The 22,143-nt window shown below is 42.0% G+C and overlaps 1 protein-coding gene across 2 annotated transcripts in view; it reads left to right on the top strand.

The window, feature by feature from the left end:
* The window catches only part of PRKN (parkin RBR E3 ubiquitin protein ligase), a 783,437-nt gene that overhangs the window by 647,656 nt on the left and 113,638 nt on the right, over window positions 1-22,143 (top strand). For both annotated transcript variants that reach the window (XM_075088053.1, XM_075088052.1), the window contains exon 9: window positions 17,421-17,570. In XM_075088053.1, the coding sequence (XP_074944154.1) occupies window positions 17,421-17,570 (150 nt within the window). The remainder of the gene's footprint in view (window positions 1-17,420; window positions 17,571-22,143) is intronic.

Here is a 22,143-nt window from a genome sequence, read left to right as displayed (position 1 = left end):
TCAGACTACTTATAAGTTCAGTATTATCAACCAATATATATTATCTTCCACTCCAAGCAACAGGCAAAGTATAAGAGGCACATGCTACTGCTTCATGTCCTGTCTTGATTTATTTTAAAATGCTTATGTATTTAAGGCCAGATTATAAAAGCAGAATGGACTATTGTGATAATCTGTTCTGATCTCCTTTAGAATACATATTACATTACTTTCTTGGATTAATTCTTGTTTAAACTGGAGTATATGGCCTAGAAAAACATCCATGCTTTTTTTACAGATCACTTGCAGACATTAGATCCTATTATACCTCTGTCCTGGTTTCAGCTGGGATAGAGTTAATTTTCTTCCTAATAGATAGTACAGTGCTGTGTTTTGGATTTAATAGGGGAATAACATTGATAGCACACTGATGGTTTAGTTGTTGCTAAGTAGTGCTTACACTAGTCAAGGACTTTTCCAGCTTCCCATGCTCTGCCAGGTTCACAACAAGCCGGGAGGGGAGGGGGCACAGCCGGGACACCTGGTCCAAACTGACCAAAGGTATATTCTATACCATATGATGTCATGCTCAGTACATAAGCTGGTGAGACTTGGCTGAGGGGCAGCGATTGCTCCTTGGGGACTGGCTGGGCATAGGAAGGTGTGTGGTGAACGGTTGCATCATTTGTTTTTCCGGGTTTTGCCTCTCTCTCTCTCTCTCATTGTTTTCCTTTTCATTACAACCTTATTAGTATTAGTATTAAAATGATCTCACCTCAAGCCACAAGTTTTCTTACTTTTGCTCTTCCCATTCACTACCCCATCCCACCCAGGGGGACGGTGAATGAGCAGCTGTGTGGTGTTTATCTACTTGCTGGGTTAAACCATGACAACCTCTCAGTAGTGAAAGACAAAAAATACCCAGCGTCTTTTCTTTCCACCACTCTACCAGCACCAGTATGCTCCCTACGTTGCATATCTCCCATTCTTCAGTGTGCAGATCCTTTACACTTCCAATTCCTATTGTCCTGTCACAAGGCAATAGGTGATCACCATATTAAAAAATTGCTTCAACCTATAAATGCAACTCAGAAAAAGCCACCATACCCCTGAAACAGGACTAAAAAGATGCTTATTCAGCAAAGGGGAGCCTGTTTGTCAGTCAGACTGTCAGCTAAATATGTTTCAGGCAGAATGAAGGAACCTTTCAGTTTGAAGTGGACATTCCCACTGGAACTTGTGGGTTCCAGGTAAACCAGTGGCTGCCCAATAAGGAACATAATTTCCCTTCTAGATATTTCTATTTATTCATCTAAAAGGTGCCTTAGTGCTTTTGGATGTGGATGGACACAGCTCAGATTCAGCGCACAATCCATCCCACTGCTTCACAGACAGAAATCCCAACCTGCAATTGAGGGTAATTGTTTGTTCCTAGAAAAATAACTTTACATGTGACTGTGCTGAAAAGCAAGTTGTTTGCTTAAACCTCATTTACTAACAGTTCAGATACCCCTGTAGAATGAACTGAACCACCCATGTTACGTGTTCATTACTTCCTCTTCTGAAATTCCTATAGGCTTTATCACCGATGTTCTATGTTCTTGGTTTTCTTCCAAGTAATTGATAAAAAATTTTAGGTGGAATAAGGCCAATAATCAATACCTTCAGGACCTTTTTGGAAACACCTGCTTAGTAATAATTGCCCATTTACAGTTATATTTTACATATGCCATATAGCTAAGTTTTCATCCTATTAATATATGGCATGCTAATTTTGTATCACTCTAGATACTTAAAATGCCAGGCAGCAGCAAGACAAATGCCTTAGAGAAGTCTGCTTCATCAACTTTCTTACTTTTATCAACCAAATTTCAGTCAAATTAAAATCAAGCAACTGTTCCTAATACAAAAGCCTGGTCTCTACCTTTTGCTAATTGATTATTTGTTTCCTGTAAATACTGACCATGTATAATTTTTGTTGATGTCATTAAGAGAGAAAGGTTTTGAGCAGCTTGCAGAATCAAACCACTCAAAAATGTGTCTGCCCGTCTATCTGTCTAGCCAAATAAAAAGTTTCTTTATCTAAATATAAGCATTGGAGGAAAACTAATGCTGAGAAAAAAAGGCTTTGTAAACACGCTTTGTAAAAAGCATGAAAAGTTGCTGATTAATCTAATATTTCCTAAAAGGAGTTCTATAATAATAAAAGAGTTGTCCAAATAGTCAAACTCCTTGGCAGTTTTGCAGACACATAAAACTCCCATGTCTTCTGTTCCCTCTGGAATGTTCATTGTGGGAAATTCATTCTAGCTAGAAAGTCTATCTTTTAAGGTTTAGTTGGTGGTAACAATATAGTTTTTAAAGAGGGAATTGTTTTTAGGCTTTGTGGAAAGAAGTAATCATAGTCTGTGTGAAGAAATAGAAGAGTACAAGCTTCCCTGCTACATGGTATGTGTTGTGGATACCTAACTTACTACATAAAACCAGCTTCCAGAGTAATTGCCTTAATATGCAGCACAAATATGTTTAACAACAGATTGCTACCCCACTTGATACTTGACCCTTTGAGAAGGTGCCAGAGAGTCTGACCTAGAAAAGTCTCCAAAAGCAGCTTTGACTGGTTTGTTCTGGACCTTGTTTCACAGACTCTCCCAGTGCACAAAGGTCTGTACAAGGCAAAGAGAGTCTCCTGGACATGCAGCCCCAGGAACAGTAAAACCCGCAGTAGCCATTTCCCCTGTCAGGCTGGCTGTCTCTGCAAGTAAATGCAAATGGTTCTACAAGTGATGATAGTAGAAGTTGCTTACAAAAATATGTTAAAGATGCACTGAATATGGACTTTGTCCAAATACAATGGAAGGCAGGTAGTTCAACAAACCAGTGCCAGAGACAGAAGAGAGAATACTTTTATTCAGACCTAAACACTGTAATACACCAACATAGCGAGACGACTTGCAGTGAACTGTTATGGAGTCCCTAATGCCTCCACAAGAAACTTCCCTCTTCTCCCCAAAGTGATTAAAAAAAAATCTTGTTTAATTGTTTAAATGGGATATTGTGATTCATGAGTAAAATAGCAGCTACATCTGAAGGCTGGAAGGGAAAACAAATAACACAAGAGCAATCTGCTGCTATACCTGAGTGCCCCCAACAGGTCAGAGCACAGATAAAGCAGATGACATGCTAGTGGCAGTAAAAGAAGCTGCTAAGTAATGTATAGCTGCACTTCTCTGCTATATCATCTGCTCTGACAACTTTGCAGAATGTATTGGCCAGTTTCTTGATATTTTGACAGGGGAATGATCAATTTTAACAGATCTCTCCTATCAGCTGCTACTGCAACTCATCACTGCTCACTTTTTCTTTAGAAATGTTGTGGGCGGTTTATATCCCTGGAATCGGAGCAAGCCTGAATGGGGGCACTCCTTTATTTTTTTTTTCACATTTCCTTGCCAGCTGGGGAAAACTTACGCAAAGGAATACCCTGCTCTGAAAATCTGCAGATGCACATCCCCATGCTGTTCAAAGGTGGTGTAGGCTTGTGCTAGGTTTTAACTTTAGGAGATATGGAAATCTAGTATTAAAAGAACATAGTGTGGACAGAAATAATTGAACATTAATTGAGGTTTTAAAGGAATTTGTATACAACACATGTGTGTGGCAAGGGGAAAGTCCTCCTGATTTTTTTTTTTTTGCTTGTAATACTTGCTAGAAGAATTTTTTTTTAAATTATATGCTACAGAATATTAATGTAAAGTCAGTCTTAAACTAATTGATGTATATTTACCCATTCAGGCAAAAGTAATATCATTTGACAATTCTAATTAATCATCTGAGTTTAGTGCAGAAAACTCTCAAATATGATCAGCAAAGTGCTTCTGAAGTATTTGTGGGTGAAGATTTTTTGATAACTACACTTGGAAAAAATATAAGTTACCTCTTGACGATTCACATACAGTTAAAAAAATAATAAATTTTCACTGAAAAATTTATCCAGTTAATAATTACTAAACCAAAGCTATTTTTTAGTATCCTCAACTCTGTATGAGTATACTTCGTAAGAGCTCTGTGCTTTCCCATCCAGTCCCCTGGCTTCAGTCACTACTCAATGTGAGTGATACGTATAAGCATCTCTCAGTTTCTTCCACTTTTCTGTCTAATACCTCATTTGTGTCCATCTCATTTGGCTCACATTTTGGTTTTGTCATCACCATCCCATCATTCTCTCTCTAAAACTGAGCTACTGCATTTAATTTCTGATCCTCTTTATATCACCTTATTTTTATACCTGGATCTACACAACAAACTTTACACTCTTGCAATTTCATCTGACCAGTGATGTGCCTCTCTTCTTCCTATAGTGTATCTGCTTTGAATGTCTCTTAACCGCCTTCTTCCCTGACTTCAGAGGTAATTGGGATCCACGTGAGTTCCTTAGCTTTGTCTCTCCTGGATTATCATAACTTCATTCTCTTTCAGTTCCTGTCATAGGCAGGACATCTCTACTTCCTTACTCCTTTTTTAACTTGTTGTCTGTGCACTAGACAAGTAAAAGTAGTTTATTTTTGGTTCAGCAGCTGAAATAAAAAATGGCAAGAAAGAAAGGAGAAAGTACTTGTGATCAAAACTAATTTAAAGGATATTCTTTTCATGTCAAACCCCCCAAAAATGTCATTTTCTGTAGAATCCAAATTTCTATTTGTTTAGTTGTCATTAACAACTATCAAGGAAAAACTTGAGTGCTTCTCAGAATAGAGGAATTCTCTTCCACCCAGCTTTTATTAAATTCAGGGAGAGGATTTGAACCCCAATGTTCAGGGTCTCAGGTGGATGTAGAAGATGGGGCTTCTTCCGTCCCTTGGATGACTTTGATCTGCTTTCATGGAATGCGCATATATTCACTCTTGTAACCTGAGCAGTGGAATTCCTGGGAGCCAGTATCTACTTCGGTGAATCTCAGTTGCACAGTTTGCATCAGCATCAGTTACAGTGCTGGTGGTTGTTACTGGCAGGGGAGAAAGGAAATTGGATTCAAGCTCCACAAGGGCCTGAAGGAACTGAATGTTTATCTCCAGCATTCAGTCTATTCAGACTGATCACACAAATACCTGCTGGAAGATCTCAAAATTCTAACAGTTTGTAAATACGATGCCAAGCCATACACTGTGCTTGGTTCACTTCCTTCACTGCATCATATTGCCTTTCATATAATCAGAGGACCTGCTCCAGTGTCCTCTCTTCTCACTATGCTTTATTTTCTGTTTTAGTAGTCCTCACCTTGTGCTTTCTTTCATGTCATTCTGCAAACTGTATTCTTTCCTTTCCTTCCCCCTCTCTACTCCAATTTAATATTGTCCATGAATTGTGTTGCATTGGTCCTGTCAGGGGTTTCTTATCTAAATATTTTCTTGAGGCTGCTGTACCAAATTTTCCATGACTGTCCAAAGTCAGGCAAATTCCAGCCGTCTAGAAGGTGGTTCTTCTTCTGGTTCCTTTGTGGTGCTCCTGTGGGAACAAGAAAGAGCTGATGCTCTGAACTTGCTCTTCCCATCCTACCACTGGCCAGCAGAGGAGCCCAGTAACTCAGGAAAAATAAAGTAGGGATGCTCCATGGAAAGCCATGTCAGTCTATCTCTTTTTAATCTATACTTCAGATGACCTTTTTGTAAGTATTTTTACTATTCCAATGAGTACTTGTACTTTAAGTTGCCTATTACATTATGGAACTAATTCTTTCTTTTTTTTTTTTTTTTTTTTGTATGTGTATAATACGTATAAATAAAGTGCTTAGTCTACATTATGGACTAATAGCCTGCACAATCTAATTTTGAAACACACAGATGGTTATTTGATTTATAGGAGCAGTAAAAACAATCTCACTCTAGAAAGTAGATTTTCTTTCCTCTGAGACTGTTACATGCAGTTAAAAGAAAGAAGTAATTGAATTATCTTTCAGAGATTAGAAATTTTGGCTTTACATCTACTGTTAAACTTTTGTCCAAAGTTCCCTGCAAGGCTGCTACTGAGCAGATGCTTTTAGGTGAGAGGAAAGAAGGGAAAATAGAGAGAACTCTGCCCAAAATGTAAAAGCAGAATTAAAATAGCACAAGGCACGTGTGCTGCAGCAGGGGATGTTGGAGTAGATGATCTTTTAAGGTCCCTTCCACCCCAAACCATTCTATGATTCTGTGATATTAAAGCATAACTTGCAAATTAAATAACATGGCAAGGAACTGCTGTGTTCACAAAGTGTATTTTGCAAGTTTTGTGCATGAAGGTACATTTCAGTTTTGTCTTAGTATCTGAATCTCAATGTAACTGAAAAGCCTGCAATCCATAGTAAAACATATTTTGTTGCTGTGTCAGCCCAAGGATTTCATTTATATTACCCTCGATTTACAACATCAAATGATGGGGTTTCTACTGGTTGAAAACCCAGTACCATTCTAAGGCTCAAGGGAAACCATCCCAATCAGGAAAGTGGGGAGCAATGAACAAGTGGTTATAATTATCCAGCCTCCATATTTCATACTATATAATAATTTATAAAAATCATTTATAAAGGCCCTGACAAGTCTTTACGAGCAAAGATAGCATGAAAGAACTTCACGATATAGTTGAAATACCGTAAGTAGAGCTGGGAATTTTTTCCACTCAAAATTTTATTCCATGTAAAGTATAGATTTGAGTTGACTGGGACAATTCACAAACTGAAGGAAAATTCATGACAGAATAGTTTTCAGAGAAAAAAAAACCAGAAAGTTTTATGACTACCTTGTTCATACACCTTTAGCTCTCTTAGAACTAGTGGTTTGGAGTAAATCATAGTTTTAAGCCTTTTTTTTGTTTTTCCGAATAAGCATTGAAATATGTGGTTCTATGGTGAATCCAGCAGCTATTTACCTACCTGTATTTCTGAGGACCTTATTACAGTAGCATATTAATGCCTGACGTGCTTTGCTCAAAAGCTGATTTATAGCAGGAGTAGATGGCTGATGATTTCTGTGTAATTTTATGCCCCCATTACCATAGTATTTGATGTCCTCATGACTATTAATGGATTTTGCCTCTTAACACTACGGTGAAATCAGCAAGTATCATTCTCCCTCTTTACAAACAGGGACCTGATGAGAAGTGTAGATTAAGTGACTTACGTAGAAACCACAGGAAGGCAGTGCTGCTGCCAGGAATTGAAATCAGGTGCCTTAGATGCCAGTTCAGTCAGGTTCCCCATATATCAAAATTTGTAAGAAGTTTTCCTAAAAATAATTGGAGATGTTTTGCTTCCTTGTTGCATGCAGAACGGTTTTACACATGATGAGTGCGTCTCTAAATAGGAGGCATATTGATAATAATTGAGTAATAGATATTGTGAAGTATTTTGAATGGGCAGACGAAGAGTTAAATTCATCTTTACTGACAGCTCTTTACATGTTAAATGTTTAGCCTAAGTTAGTTTCCTCAGCTTCAACTATAGCACTTCCACAGGGTGATTCATATTACTTACCTTAGACATCACGTGTAAGTCAGGATAAATTCACTACTTAGAATCTTGTTCCTTCTCATTCAATATGTTTGGAGCTTATACAAGTCGTTTAGGTTAGATGTTTAATTTCTGAGGAGATAAAATTGTGTGAGGTGGTTACAGTTTAAGCTGTTTAGGTGCTTAAACCTTGGTTTCAAAAATAGCTTAGGCCAGGTGACTTAGGAGCAGAATTATTGGAACTGACACACGTATTGTGGGAGTCACCTAATGTCGGGTGTCAATACCTAGTAAATTGTCTGATCTCTCTTTAGAGATAATAGAACAGGGCACTCCAGGCCTCAGTTCTTCTTATGCTAATGTACAAATCTAAAAGAGAAAAGATGAATTGCATCCTAATTCTCCTGTTATTTGTAAAAGGAGTCTAAACAACCAGTGTAACTGTAGGCATCATCACTGCAGAAATCCAAAATAAATGAATCCTGCTTTAAATCTCTAGTTGAGATTAAGAGGCAAAGTAAACCAGTGGTGATTGTCTGCTGGAATATCCCTAAATATGTCACCCAGACATATGATCAAAAATACATCACAGGGTCAAAAGACATTTAAAGGCTTTTGAAAATTGACTTGCTTTAAGCCTGTTGATTGCATCAGTACTGTGTGATATGTATGGCGGTGATATATTGGAGAAAAGGCCTCTAATAGATATAATCTGTCACTATACGCAAATAGTTAATTAATAATTCATGAGTAAGAAATCTGGTTGTGCTGGTTTTGGCTGAGAAGGGGTTAATTCTCCTCACTGTGGGGGTCAGCTACCTTTCCAGCTTCCCGCGCTCTGCCGCGTGGCGTGGCGGGGGGGCTGGGAGGGGCAGGGCCATGGTGGGGGCGGCTGACCCCGACTGGCCAATGGCAGGTTCATTCCATACCATGTGACACCATGACCTGTATATTGAGGGGGGGCAGTGGCAGCGCGCAGGCGGCGCGGCGTCGGGTCGGCGGGCGGCGAGCGGCTGCGGCGCGTGCGGTTTGTTCCGGCGGTTCGTTCCCCCTCTCCCCTCCCTTCCCCCCTCCCCCGGGGCTTTGCGCCTCTCGTTGTTCTCCTTTACATTGCATTTCTACTGTTGTTTCTTTTAATTTTCATTATTAAACTGTTCTTATCCCAACCCACGAGCGTTACCCTTCTGATTCTCTTCCCCATCTACCGGTGGGGGAGTGAGCGAGCGACTGTGTGGGGCTGAGCTGCCGCTAAACCACGACAGTCTTTTTTGGCGCCCAACGTGGGGCTCGAGGGTTGGAGATAACAACAGCTGCTGGTCCCAGCACCATGTTGTCCTTTTTGCAGTTGGTGTTAAAAATCGGTGTTGGTTGTTTGAGTCTGCTGTGTTCTGCTGTGATTAGTAATGTTTTGCCTACGAGATTTGTTATACAAACACTCGTTTTCAGCTTTATCTGGTATTTGGGGTTTTTGCTGAAACCGTTACTGTACTTCGGATACCACCTTGTTGAGGCAATTAGCAATTATACCTCCTCCTCTGAGAGATTTTATATGGAGGAAATACAGAATAATACCTTTGCAACTTTGTTCTATGATGTCTGTGCCTTTGTTACAACAACGTTTTTGTATCTTGAACATCCTTGGGTGGTTAAGGTGCAGTCATTGTTAGTTTTTGGGCATGTTGTTTTGGTTTTGACTAAGCAACTTAAGAATATCACCCAGAAATCTGCCCCGAGGCTTGATAGTTACGAGTGGCAGGGCATGTGGGATAGCATGGGCAAATACCTAGGGCAGTGGGCACCCCCAGTGTTTTGGAGTTTCACCCCCGAGCAAGTGCAGAATCCTAAAAAACTAGTAGAATATTTGGAGAAAGTATGTTGTTACGCTGGGAACTCCAGAGAGACACAGATAACTGCAACGTGCTGGGGTCTGGCCCATGCATACCGAGCCCTGCTCAACAGTATTCAGTGCCCCCAGGGGGAAGAGAATGTCTCTGGATTGAAATGCAAAGTGACTGGCACTGTAGACAATCCAGCCCTGACAACAGGCACTGCAGCCACTCAAACCCCCACAACAAGTACCGGAGCTAGCTCAGAAAATAAACCCGTACCAGTATCAGTTGCCCCCATACATAAGACGAAATATTGGAAGCGGACATCAACTCGTTTAGAACGGGATGATGAAGAACCAGGGCCATCGCGGGGAGAGGAGGGAGAAGTAATAAATGAAATAGAGACCACCCGATCCCTGTCCTTAAGCGAGTTGCGAGATATGCGAAAAGATTATAGCCGTCGTTCAGGTGAGCACATTGTCACCTGGCTGCTCCGATGCTGGGATAATGGGGCCAGTAGCCTGGAACTAGAGGGAAAAGAAGCCAAACAATTGGGATCCCTTTCTGGGGAAGGGGGCGTTGACAAAGCAATTGGAAAAAAACCACAAGCCCTCAGCCTCTGGAGGCGACTCCTGTCTGGAGTGAAGGAAAGGTATCCCTTTAAAGAAGATGTTACATATCGCCCAGGAAAATGGACAACTATGGAGAAAGGCATCCAGTATCTCAGGGAATTAGCTGTGTTTGAGGTGATTTATGGTGACCTGGATGATCAACGGTCATCCAAAGATCCAGATGAAGCCGAGTGCACACGACCCATGTGGCGGAAGTTTGTACGGAGCGCACCATCTTCGCATGCAAACTCATTGGCAGTGATGTCCTGGAAAGATGACGAGACACCAACGGTGGCAGAGGTGATAGATAGACTCCGGGATTATGACACAAATATCTCTTCCTCGCTTGTCTCTGCTGTGGAGAAACTATCCCAAGAGGTCCAGCAACTCAAAGAAGATCTGTCCTACTCCCCACCTCGACAGAGCAGTGTCTCAGCTGTTAGGAATAAGCGTCCTTTGGCTCAAAGAAGGGGATACACACCACGGGCCACCCTATGGTTCTACCTGCGTGACCACGGAGAGGACATGATGAGGTGGGATGGCAAGCCTACTTCGACCCTACAGGCACGAGTACATGAACTGCAAGGAAGAACAGTCACTGAGGGAGGCTCTTCCAGGAAAGCTGCTGCTCCAGTTTCCAGCGAGCAAGTCCCCAGACAGAGGAGTAGAAGCGCAGATTTTATTTCTAAGTGTAATAGAGGGACTCCTGATTCACATTTACAGGAAGTGAGTTGTGACTGCCATGATCAGGACTAGAGGGGCCCTGCCTCCAGCCGGGTGGAGGAAAGGGATAACCGGGCTTACTGGACTGTGTGGATCCGATGGCCTGGCACGTCCGACCCACAGGAGTATAAAGCTTTAGTGGACACCGGCGCACAGTGCACCTTAATGCCATCAAACTATATAGGGGCAGAACCCATCAGCATTGCTGGAGTGACAGGGGGATCTCAAGAGCTAACTGTATTGGAGGCCGAAGTGAGCCTAACTGGCAATGAGTGGCAGAAGCACCCCATTGTGACTGGCCCAGAGGCTCCGTGCATCCTTGGTATAGACTACCTCAGGAGAGGGTATTTCAAGGACCCAAAAGGTTACAAGTGGGCTTTTGGTGTAGCTGCCTTGGAGACGGAGGAAACTGAACAGCTGTCTACCTTGCCCGGTCTCTCAAAGGACCCTTCTGTGGTGGGGTTGCTGAAGGTCAAAGAACAACAGGTGCCAATCGCCACCACAACAGTGCACCGGCGGCAATATCGCACCAACAGAGACTCTCTGATCCCCATCCATAAACTCATTCACCAACTGAGGAGCCAAGGAGTCATCAGTAAGACCCACTCACCCTTTAACAGTCCCATATGGCCAGTCCGGAAGTCTAATGGAGAGTGGAGACTAACAGTAGACTATCGTGGCCTGAATGAAGTCACTCCACCGTTGAGTGCTGCTGTGCCAGACATGCTAGAACTTCAATACGAACTGGAGTCAAAGGCGGCCAAGTGGTATGCCACAATTGATATTGCTAATGCATTCTTCTCAATCCCTCTGGCAGCAGAGTGCAGGCCACAGTTTGCTTTCACATGGAGGGGCGTCCAGTACACCTGGAATCGACTGCCCCAGGGGTGGAAACACAGTCCTACCATTTGCCATGGACTGATTCAGACTGTACTGGAACAGGGAGAAGCTCCAGAACACCTTCAATACATTGATGACATCATTGTGTGGGGCAGCACAGCAGAAGAAGTTTTTGAGAAAGGTGAGAAAATAGTCCAAATCCTTCTGAAAGCTGGTTTTGCCATAAAACAAAGTAAGGTGAAGGGACCTGCACGAGAAATCCAGTTCTTAGGAATTAAATGGCAAGACGGTCGTCGTCAGATTCCAATGGATGTGATCAACAAAATAGCAGCCATGTCTCCACCAACTAGCAAAAAGGAAACACAAGCTTTCTTGGGCGTTGTGGGTTTTTGGAGAATGCATATTCCAAATTACAGTCTGATCGTGAGCCCTCTCTATCAAGTGACCCGGAAAAAGAATGATTTCAAATGGGGCCCTGAGCAACGACAAGCCTTTGAACAGATTAAACGAGAAATAGTCCATGCAGTAGCTCTTGGGCCAGTCCGGGCAGGACAAGATGTAAAAAATGTGCTCTACACTGCAGCCGGGGAGAATGGCCCTACCTGGAGTCTCTGGCAGAAAGCACCTGGGGAGACCCGGGGTCGACCCCTAGGGTTTTGGAGTCGGGGATACAGAGGGTCTGAAGCCCGCTATACTCCAACTGAAAAAGAGATATTGGCAGCATATGAAGGGGTTCGAGCTGCTTCAGAAGTGGTTGGTACCGAAGCACAGTTGCTCCTGGCACCCCGACTGCCAGTGCTGGGCTGGATGTTCAAAGGAAACATCCCCTCTACACACCATGCAACTGATGCTACGTGGAGTAAATGGGTTGCACTGATCACCCAGCGGGCTCGAGTAGGAAACCCCAGTCGCCCAGGAATCTTGGAAGTGATTATGGACTGGCCAGAAGGCAAAGATTTTGGATTATCACCAGAGGAGGAGGTGACACGTGCTGAAGAAGCCCCACTGTATAACAAACTGCCAGAAGATGAGAAGCAATATGCCCTGTTCACTGATGGGTCCTGTCGCCTTGTGGGAAAGCACCGGAGATGGAAGGCTGCTGTATGGAGTCCTACACGACAAGTAGCAGAAACTGCTGAAGGAGAAGGTGAATCGAGCCAGTTTGCAGAGGTAAAGGCCATCCAGCTGGCCTTAGACATCGCTGAACGGGAAAAGTGGCCAGTGCTCTATCTCTATACTGACTCGTGGATGGTGGCAAATGCCTTGTGGGGCTGGCTGCAGCAATGGAAGCAAAGCAACTGGCAGCGCAGAGGCAAACCCATCTGGGCTGCCACATTGTGGCAAGATATTGCTGCCCGGGTAGAGAAACTGGTTGTAAAGGTACGGCATGTGGATGCTCACGTCCCCAAGAGTCGGGCCACTGAAGAACATCGAAACAACCAGCAGGTAGATCGGGCTGCCAAGATTGAAGTGGCTGAGGTGGATCTGGACTGGCAGCATAAGGGTGAACTATTTCTAGCTCGGTGGGCCCATGACACCTCAGGCCATCAAGGGAGAGATGCAACATACAGGTGGGCTCGTGATCGAGGGGTGGACTTGACCATGGATATTATTGCACAGGTTATCCACGAATGTGACACATGCGCTGCAATCAAGCAAGCGAAGCGGGTAAAGCCTCTGTGGTATGGGGGACGATGGCTGAAATATAAATATGGGGAGGCCTGGCAAATTGACTATATCACACTCCCACAGACCCGCCAAGGCAAGCGCCATGTGCTTACAATGGTAGAAACAACGACTGGCTGGCTGGAAACATATCCTGTCCCCCACGCCACTGCCCGGAACACTATCCTGGGTCTTGAGAAACAAGTCCTGTGGTGACATGGCACCCCAGAGAGGATTGAGTCAGACAATGGGACTCATTTCCGAAATAGCCTCATAGACACCTGGGCCAAAGAGCACGGCATTGAGTGGGTGTATCACATCCCCTATCACGCACCAGCCTCTGGGAAAATTGAAAGGTACAATGGACTGTTAAAAACCACACTGAGAGCAATGGGGGGTGGAACATTCAAGCACTGGGATACACATTTAGCAAAAGCCACGTGGTTAGTCAACACGAGGGGATCTGCCAGGCGAGCTGGCCCTGCCCAGTCAGAAATCCTACATACTGTGGAAGGGGATAGAGTCCCTGTAGTGCACAGAAAAAGTATGCTGGGCAAAACAGTCTGGGTTCTTCCTGCCTCTGGCAAAGGCAAACCCATTCGTGGGATTGTTTTTGCTCGAGGACCTGGGTGCACTTGGTGGGTGATGCGGGAGGATGGAGAAATCCGATGTGTGCCTCAAGGGGATTTGATTTTGGGTGAAAATAGTCAATGAACTGAATGGCACAATGTGAACTGCTATATAATACTGTGTGTCACCTCTGTGTTGTATCAATGATATCAGAGTACGAGCCTCCCAACCCATGGAAGATCAACTATGAAACAAGCCGTGCAGCAGTGATGGAACGATGACTGACTCGGTATGCAGCAACCCAACGCCACACACCATCTCTCCCACCCGGAAAGACTGATACAACAGATGGAGCCCAGAGTCATGGACTGCGTGAACTCAATGGACATTTTAATGGACATTTTACAGGGAAGATCCATGAACTAAGGGAATGATGTCTGTGTATTATGTTAAAGGATGGGAAGGGGAGGGGTGGTGGTTGGTACGGTTGTATTGCATCATATGGGACCTGAGCATGGTGTAAGTGGTATGGAATAAGGGGTGGAGAATGTGCTGGTTTTGGCTGAGAAGGGGTTAATTCTCCTCACTGTGGGGGTCAGCTACCTTTCCAGCTTCCCGCGCTCTGCCGCGTGGCGTGGCGGGGGGGCTGGGAGGGGCAGGGCCATGGTGGGGGCGGCTGACCCCGACTGGCCAATGGCAGGTTCATTCCATACCATGTGACACCATGACCAGTATATTGAGGGGGGGCAGTGGCAGCGCGCAGGCGGCGCGGCGTCGGGTCGGCGGGCGGCTGCGGCGCGTGCGGTTTGTTCCGGCGGTTCGTTCCCCCTCTCCCCTCCCTTCCCCCCTCCCCCGGGGCTTTGCGCCTCTCGTTGTTCTCCTTTACATTGCATTTCTACTGTTGTTTCTTTTAATTTTCATTATTAAACTGTTCTTATCCCAACCCACGAGCGTTACCCTTCTGATTCTCTTCCCCATCTACCGGTGGGGGAGTGAGCGAGCGACTGTGTGGGGCGGAGCTGCCGCTAAACCACGACACTGGTCCTTTACAAGCCTTTTATAAATGCACCTTTAATGTAAAATGAGTCTGTTTTGGGCCACAGAATATAAATCCGCCTATGTTATGTATGACTGTGTTTTGGCAGCAAACGTGTATGTTTTGCTGCTACATGTTTTAGTTCGTTGCTGGGTTTTAAGTGAGCTAGTGTGCAGGCACAGGGAAAAAGAAATTGGAAAATGATATCTTATAAATGTATCTGGACTCTGAAGGTAGAAAACAGGCTGGTAACTAGATGTCAAAATGTGCAAATGCATTTAGTAGGATCTTTCCTGTCTTCAAATTGATTATTTGTTTGGCTTTGTTAGTGTGAAAATCACTGATGAGAGTACTGTTCTGATTTGGCATGAGTCTTGTGCTGAACCAGTATAAAATGGCAAATTTCATGGAGAGAATACGACGACTTTGTCTACCTTACCAGTAGGTGGACTGGATGTTTCCTTTCTGCAACTTTTTCTGACAAGACAGATTGATTCCCATCTTACCTACCTTCCATTTTTGTGTCTTTAAAAAAAAAAAAAAAAAAAAAAGAGGAAACAGGAAACAGGAGGAATCTTTCCATGCCCTTTTATGCTAAGTTAATGACTGGAAAGCATATCCTTTCTTTCAGCTGAGAATTTATAATGGAAATGCTGACAGAATCTCAGCTACAATGTCACTGGTGTTTGCCTCCGTAATAAGAAGCTGTTAACAATGCCACTTCCAGCACAACATTCCCTCTTAACAGGGTAAGACAATTGCTGTCCTCACCTTCAGGTCCCTGCTCTGAAGAAAAACTAGGTCAGCAGAGAGTTTTGCAGCTGTGGTTACCCATACTTCTGTTCAAGACCAGCAGAACAACTCAGAGCACTCACTTTTATTTAGTGCAAGGTTCACAAACTTTACTGAAAATTGGTGGAGTCCAACATTAAATATTTATGCCATTACTTCAGGTTCGAGATTAACAACAACATAGAAAACCATCAGTTGACTTACTGAGTCCCCACATGCAAGGAGACTTTGCAGACATCTTGTACATTTCTCAAAATACCTGTATCTTCCAGATCCAAGACCCTTAATTCAGGATTTCTGGCTGCAGTTCATACACTCAGTGACATTTTGAAGACTTTCTTTCCTTTTGGATTTTGCTTTTCTTTTGCGAGGGAGTTTGCTTGGAGTTTTTTTTTTTAATTGACAAAGGTGGATGCCTTCAGTTTGGTCAACTATTGTTTTTTTCTGGGATGCAACACATTTCTGTCTATATATTAGAGTGTTTTAAGAAGTTGCATACTATTTTTAAAAAGCCAGTGTAACATGTCATGTTATGGTAACATTTGTGGAAGAATCTTCTTGAATGTATGTAGAAAATATGCAGTGGAACCCCTGTCTTTGTAGTTTAGGCTTCTTATTTGTGTCCTTCATGTATGAGGTTTTGGTCCTATTGCTTTCATTTTCTTTGGGGGATTTCTTTGGAAGAGGGGTGCAGAATGGGGAGAGAATATTTTGTTTGTTATACCCCCCCAGAAAAAAGGAAACAGGGTTTTTCATGAGCAGTTACAGGAGAAAAGTTTATGAAGCACTAAATACTGTTGTGAGTGCTGTAACATAAAGCTCTGTTTTGTTCCTTTAGCACACCATAGAGTCATTCTGCTTGCGGAGAAAATTCATACTACCCCCTTCTTCTTCGGCCTTTTGGATTTTCCTGTTTTCTTTGAGGCTGTTAGGACCAAACGCTTTCATTTATTTCACTCTACACTAGACCAGATTTATAGGAGAACCTGAAGCCTGGTTTACAAAGGTTATATAGCCACTAGTATGGAACTGCACCAACGCAGAACTCTAGGGGGGGCGTGATTTACATGTACACAGCATGATTTGTACTTGTTCAGTTTACCTCTGTCTGAAAGCAGGGCAAGTTAGATCAGGGAAAGTTATTGCAATGACATCAGTCATTATAGAGTGGGTGTTTTTGTCAGTGAGGACACAGTGAGCATGTTATTTAATATTGCTGTGTGCCAGTGCCTCCATCATTAAAATGGAGGCATTTCCATTGCCTTTTAGGCTATCAGGATGGAACTAGATGAAAACTGCAAAAACTAAGAAAATTTCCTGGGAGACCCTGGGAAAAAAACTACACCTAACACTGCAATAAATGTATATTAGGAAACTATTTTTCCAATCAGTTTCATGAAATTTATTTTGAAAATTAAGTTGGCTGGGTAATTTTTACAACCCTCTAGCTCTAAAACATTACACTGTACTTCTACCTATAGATCCTTGGGCTTTTTTGTGGGTTTCTTTTTAATCTGTATACAGCATTTGTCAGTATCTATTGTTGGACTATATTTATGATGTTTAAAATTATTTTTTATAGCAGTATAAGGGTTCTTGAGGTTACTTACAAAAACACTCTGCTGCTTTCTTGATCTTAATATCCCACAAAATTATCTGGTGGTGAAAATGATAGCTGCAAGTCAGAAAATGATGCATGTGACATGAGTTGCAGTGGAGTGACACCCCATTTAACAACACTGCAAAGTTTTAGAGTTTTGACAAATATCCTGAACTTAGCATGTGAGACATTGGGTGGCTCAGTTGATCATGTGGGATAGATTCAAGCTCAAAGTTTGTGGGTTTTTTTTTGTGTGCCATTAGAAGTTTAACACCAGTCTATCGTATTGTAGTACAACCGCTATCAGCGCTATGGGGCTGAGGAGTGTGTGCTGCAGATGGGAGGAGTGCTGTGTCCAACTCCCGGATGTGGAGCGGGTTTGCTTCCTGAACCAGGATTGAGGAAAATTGTATGCGAACCAGGCAACGGAATAGGCTGTGGGGTAAGAACATACATTTTCCTACTAGCGGTGTGGAAAACAAATTACATTATACAATGTTAGAATAAAGGGGGAAATGTTTTTTCCCTTTTCCATCAGTGACTCTGAGTTGCCCTTCATACCAGAGTGGAATACTGTAGCTCAATATACAATTTAAATATAACACCATGGCTTAGGAATGATGACTTCATTGTGTAGGCTATGTCCATTCCAGAATTCTTTGCTTTATTTGGTTTAAGAAGTTGCTGAGTAGTTACAGTAAGATATTGAACTGTGCAAATGACAATCCAAATGTGCTTTGACTTTCTTCTTCTAGCACTCATCAAAAACAAACAGGATCTTGAGCAAACTATTCATTATTATTAACACCAACTTTCTTTATAAGTCATAGAAAAAGGAGAGAGAGAGATAGAGATAATTTTTGTTTTCTCAGAAGAATTGCTTTTAAGCAGGGGGAATGCACAAATAATGGTGGATTTCTGGAAAACAAAACCAGATGACACTTGAAAATGTTTTTGCTAAGAGGTCAAATCATATGGATCAATGATTTTTTTGGCAGTAGAAATAACAGGTACCTTACAAGAACCAAGCTTTGGGGGAAGTAGAAATATGTAGAGAGAAATGTCTATATAAAACAACCTATTAAATGTTAGGTCAGAGTGACTAACTGATGTTTATACTAAGTGACTCTTTCCATGGTTGCTATTATTACCGAATTCCATGCAGGCTATGAGAGAAGAGAAAATATCTATATTTATAAAATATTACCATGCCCTTGCTGTTGTCTTTCTTGTGGAAAATGCACTTTTCATTGCAGTTTTGATGTTGCCCAAACAGATACGTTGGAAGAATAATTGTTTGCCGAACTAGGAGTTGCAGTAACTTGTCTTCTGTGGGTAGGTTAGCATCTGTCGACCTTGGTAAAGCTTCCTATCTGTCCATGCAGTGGTACATGTAAAACAGAGTACTCCACAGACTCACTGAGCAGACATAGGGCTATAAAATAAAGCAGAAGGTGGGAAAGTAATAAGAAACAAGGCTGAGTAAACAAAAATAAATTCCTCTGGATTAACTATTGGGGATCAGTTTAAAAAGATAAAATCACAAATAACTTTTACTCTGCTCTCTGCCTTGAAGTGATGAAAATCAAACTGTGTTTTGCAGCCTCAGTCATCACCATTCTGAATCTGCAAATGCCCTGTAAATAAAGTGTACGTAGCGTAAAGGATTGATGTATTGCCTGGTTTAGCAAACTGCTCTGTTTCCTTTTATGGACTCTGTGCTGTGCTTGCTAGTGACCAGATCTGCAGCCTTGAGTTTAACCTCACCCTTTGATTTGGATTATGTGATATCGTGAAAATTAAGGGGTACAATTCTCTGAGGCTGAAATGAGAAAAAAGAGGCTGGTCTGTAAGCCAAATTTTGGTAGCATTAAGGCCCTTCCTCAGAATCTATAATGGAAAAGGGTGAAAACATGTGTCTTTGAATCTTTCTTTCCACTGTGACAAATGGTAACATTAAGGAAGATTTGCCGCAGATTTCCTGTGGTGAAGTCCTAGCACTGAAGTCAGCTGCCAGTGAGAAAGCTGGCTGAAGGTAAGGATCCACCAGCAAAGACACCAAGACAGTTAGGAAAGCTATTTATTTCTACTCTGTTTCTGTAATCACTTGGAGTGTTTTCTATTCAGGAAGTTAAACTCTGGTGAGGTTTTTCGCAGATGAAACCTGGCCTTTTTTAGTGTGAAGGCCTTCCACTCTTCTTTATGCAGTTCAGCAACATCCGCTTCAGAGCTCTGGGTTCCCTCATGGGTATACACAATGATTTACAAGCTCAAAAAAAGGCCCAAGATGAAGAAAGTCCCTTTTGTCCATCCAAATAAAGGTAGCAAAAGATGCCTTGCAATACTTACCTGTACAGCTTAGGTTACAGACACATTCCTTGTGGAGCTGGTAAGCAAAGCAATAAGGAAGGAAACGTGAATCTGGAGATTCTCCATGAATGCCTGCGCCATTCTTTAAGCCGTACTTCAGGTGTGTAGAGTCTCTTTTGGGGTATTTGAACCTCTGTCTTTGGTTAAAGTTCAGAGTTGATAACATATTGCTAACAGCAGAAGTTATATCTAACATCAGTGGTCTGTTATTCACCCAAAAGCCCTTGTAGAGAAATAGTTGTCTACTGCACAGAAGAAACTGATTGTTCAGGTCTGAATTGCAGTATAAGGGTAGCTAACAACTGTCAAGTAGATGAGGATTTTGATTAACTGTCGACATGGATGAAGGGAGGGAGAAGGGATAGGTTTTCAAGAGAAAGTTGAGATAGTAAATGAAAAGGGTTTTCAGCAGCCATTTTAGAAAAGGAGAGGCAGAAGAAACCAAATAGAGAACAAACTGGCCACCAGAGACTGAAGCAAAATAAATATTCCATTATTCAGAAAGAAAACTCTGTGAGGCAGTCCCAGGCATGTAAGGGCTCCAACCAAATCTGAAAGAGCATTGAAAAATTAACAGATAACTGAGCCAGGCTAGGATACAGACATTTTGCCTTCCTCAGTTTCCTTCTCTGGTATGTGAAATGAGGAACTAGAATCTCTTTTTGCAAAGTCATTGCTATCAGTGTCATAGCTAAATGTGAGTCTCCAAGAAAGCGCTCTTAATTTGCTAAAAGGGCCTTTAGGAAAGTTAAAGATGGTGGATTTTGCTTTGACTCAGGAAATTTGGAAACAGCAATATGAGGGGTCCAGAAACAGCGTGGTAAATATCTAGACAGAACTGTACCAAAAAGGTGAGGAGGATTTAAATGTAAGCATCCCCATATGGACCCTCTGCAGTCAGACACTGCTACCTATTCAGGCTTTCAGGCAAAGAAATAGGACAAGATGAAAGGTTTATTTTGACTTGAAAAGTAGCATGCAGATATCTTTTTAATGATTATGAATAGTCCTCACCCAAACACATGTTGTGGTACCACTGACGGACCTCACTCTTGCCTAATCTTTCATATTTTTTATCCTTAGCCCTAAATATATTAATTGATTTGCTGAGATATTACCATTATACACTGTTGTTCTACCTTCATTACTATGCAACAGACCTATGTTACTAACTTTTAGTGCTCAGATATAAAATTTTGATATATTTAATAGGACAAAACAGCAACAAAACATAGAAGACAGTACATATTGTACCAGCTGGCCTGGGTACAGGAAAAGTTGTGGTAATCAAGGTGTACAAAAGCTCTATGAATAAAACATTTTTTAATTGTTTTATATTATACTGGCATATTATTTCCTACATAATAAGACAAGTTTGGACTTAAAAGCAGATTAGAATGGAGCTTCAAAAGGGACTATACTGCTTGTTTATTAAAAAGTATGGCTTGGTTTATACACTACAGCTCATCTGTCTTGCAAAACGTCCACTGTCAATATCTTTCAGTGGGATGATAACTGACTAATGTGTGATTGCATCTCAGCCCTTGCTCCACAACTGTATAAATATTTTGCAGCATGCAATATCAGTTGACCTACCCCTGGGAACAGCATGAGATGGGAGATTGGGGATAGTGAAGATAGAGCCTTTGTTGGTCTTTTCCTCATTGGGTTACTCATTCCTAGCATAGTCTATGTAAGCAAGAAGCAGCATGTATTTCCAGAGATACTCTGTGGTTTGATAATCCCTTGCTAGGAGACCTGACTCTTGAAGATATAGCCAGGTTCATGGAGGTCCTGAGACCACTCTAAACTATCTTAAGGTCTGGGTGACAATTTAAATGGTCTTAGGAACAAGCTGTCATAATCGATGTTTTCCTGGCCCTTCATTTGGATCACCTAATGTGAAACTCCAGTCTGCAAGTGAGTACTCAACCTTAGTATATTAGATGTTGAATGATAAAGGAAGATTTATCGCCTTTCAAAGGGAGCACAAAATTTGGGGTTATTTTACCTCTTTTACACCATATTTACTGTTCTGTAAGCATAATGCCATTGAAGAACGTCAGGCAGGATTCCACAAAAGCTGTGTTCCCTTTTCGGACAGGTGAAATTTTAAGGCTGCAGACTGCAAGAGGTCCTTGAAAAATCAATAGATATAAATACTGTGTCTTCCTTGTAAATAGAATTCCTAGGCCATTGTATTACATGGAACAAAATCCCTGAGGCAATTTCACTCTTCCCACCAATTTTTTCCCATTGATTTCTTCTTGCATTCGTCCATGACTAAGGAAGCACATGTCAAAAGCAATGGCAGCATATTTGTAGAATTAATAATCATCTGCCTTTTCAGAAAGCTTAATAGAATAGAGGACACTCTAAAATAGTTACATTAGAAGTGCAATACACATTCCTGTGTTTGCAAAGCTGTTTTTTGTGGTTCTTTATCTCCTGTTCATGCATTTCCTAGCATGCATGTTTCTTCTTCAGTGACATCTTTGTGAAACATAATAATATGCGTGTATGCGAACCCTGAATAATAGGGAAAAATACTTTGCTTTGAGGAGACAAGTCTGAATTACAAAAATCCCAAGCAACAAGTTCCTATTCACTTAATTTTGATAGTTCAAATTATGATTATGTTAGAT

The sequence above is a fragment of the Phalacrocorax aristotelis genome, chromosome 3, assembly GCF_949628215.1.
Source record: "Phalacrocorax aristotelis chromosome 3, bGulAri2.1, whole genome shotgun sequence".
Lineage (NCBI taxonomy): Eukaryota > Metazoa > Chordata > Aves > Suliformes > Phalacrocoracidae > Phalacrocorax > Phalacrocorax aristotelis.
This window is presented reverse-complemented; position numbering and strand designations above follow the sequence as displayed.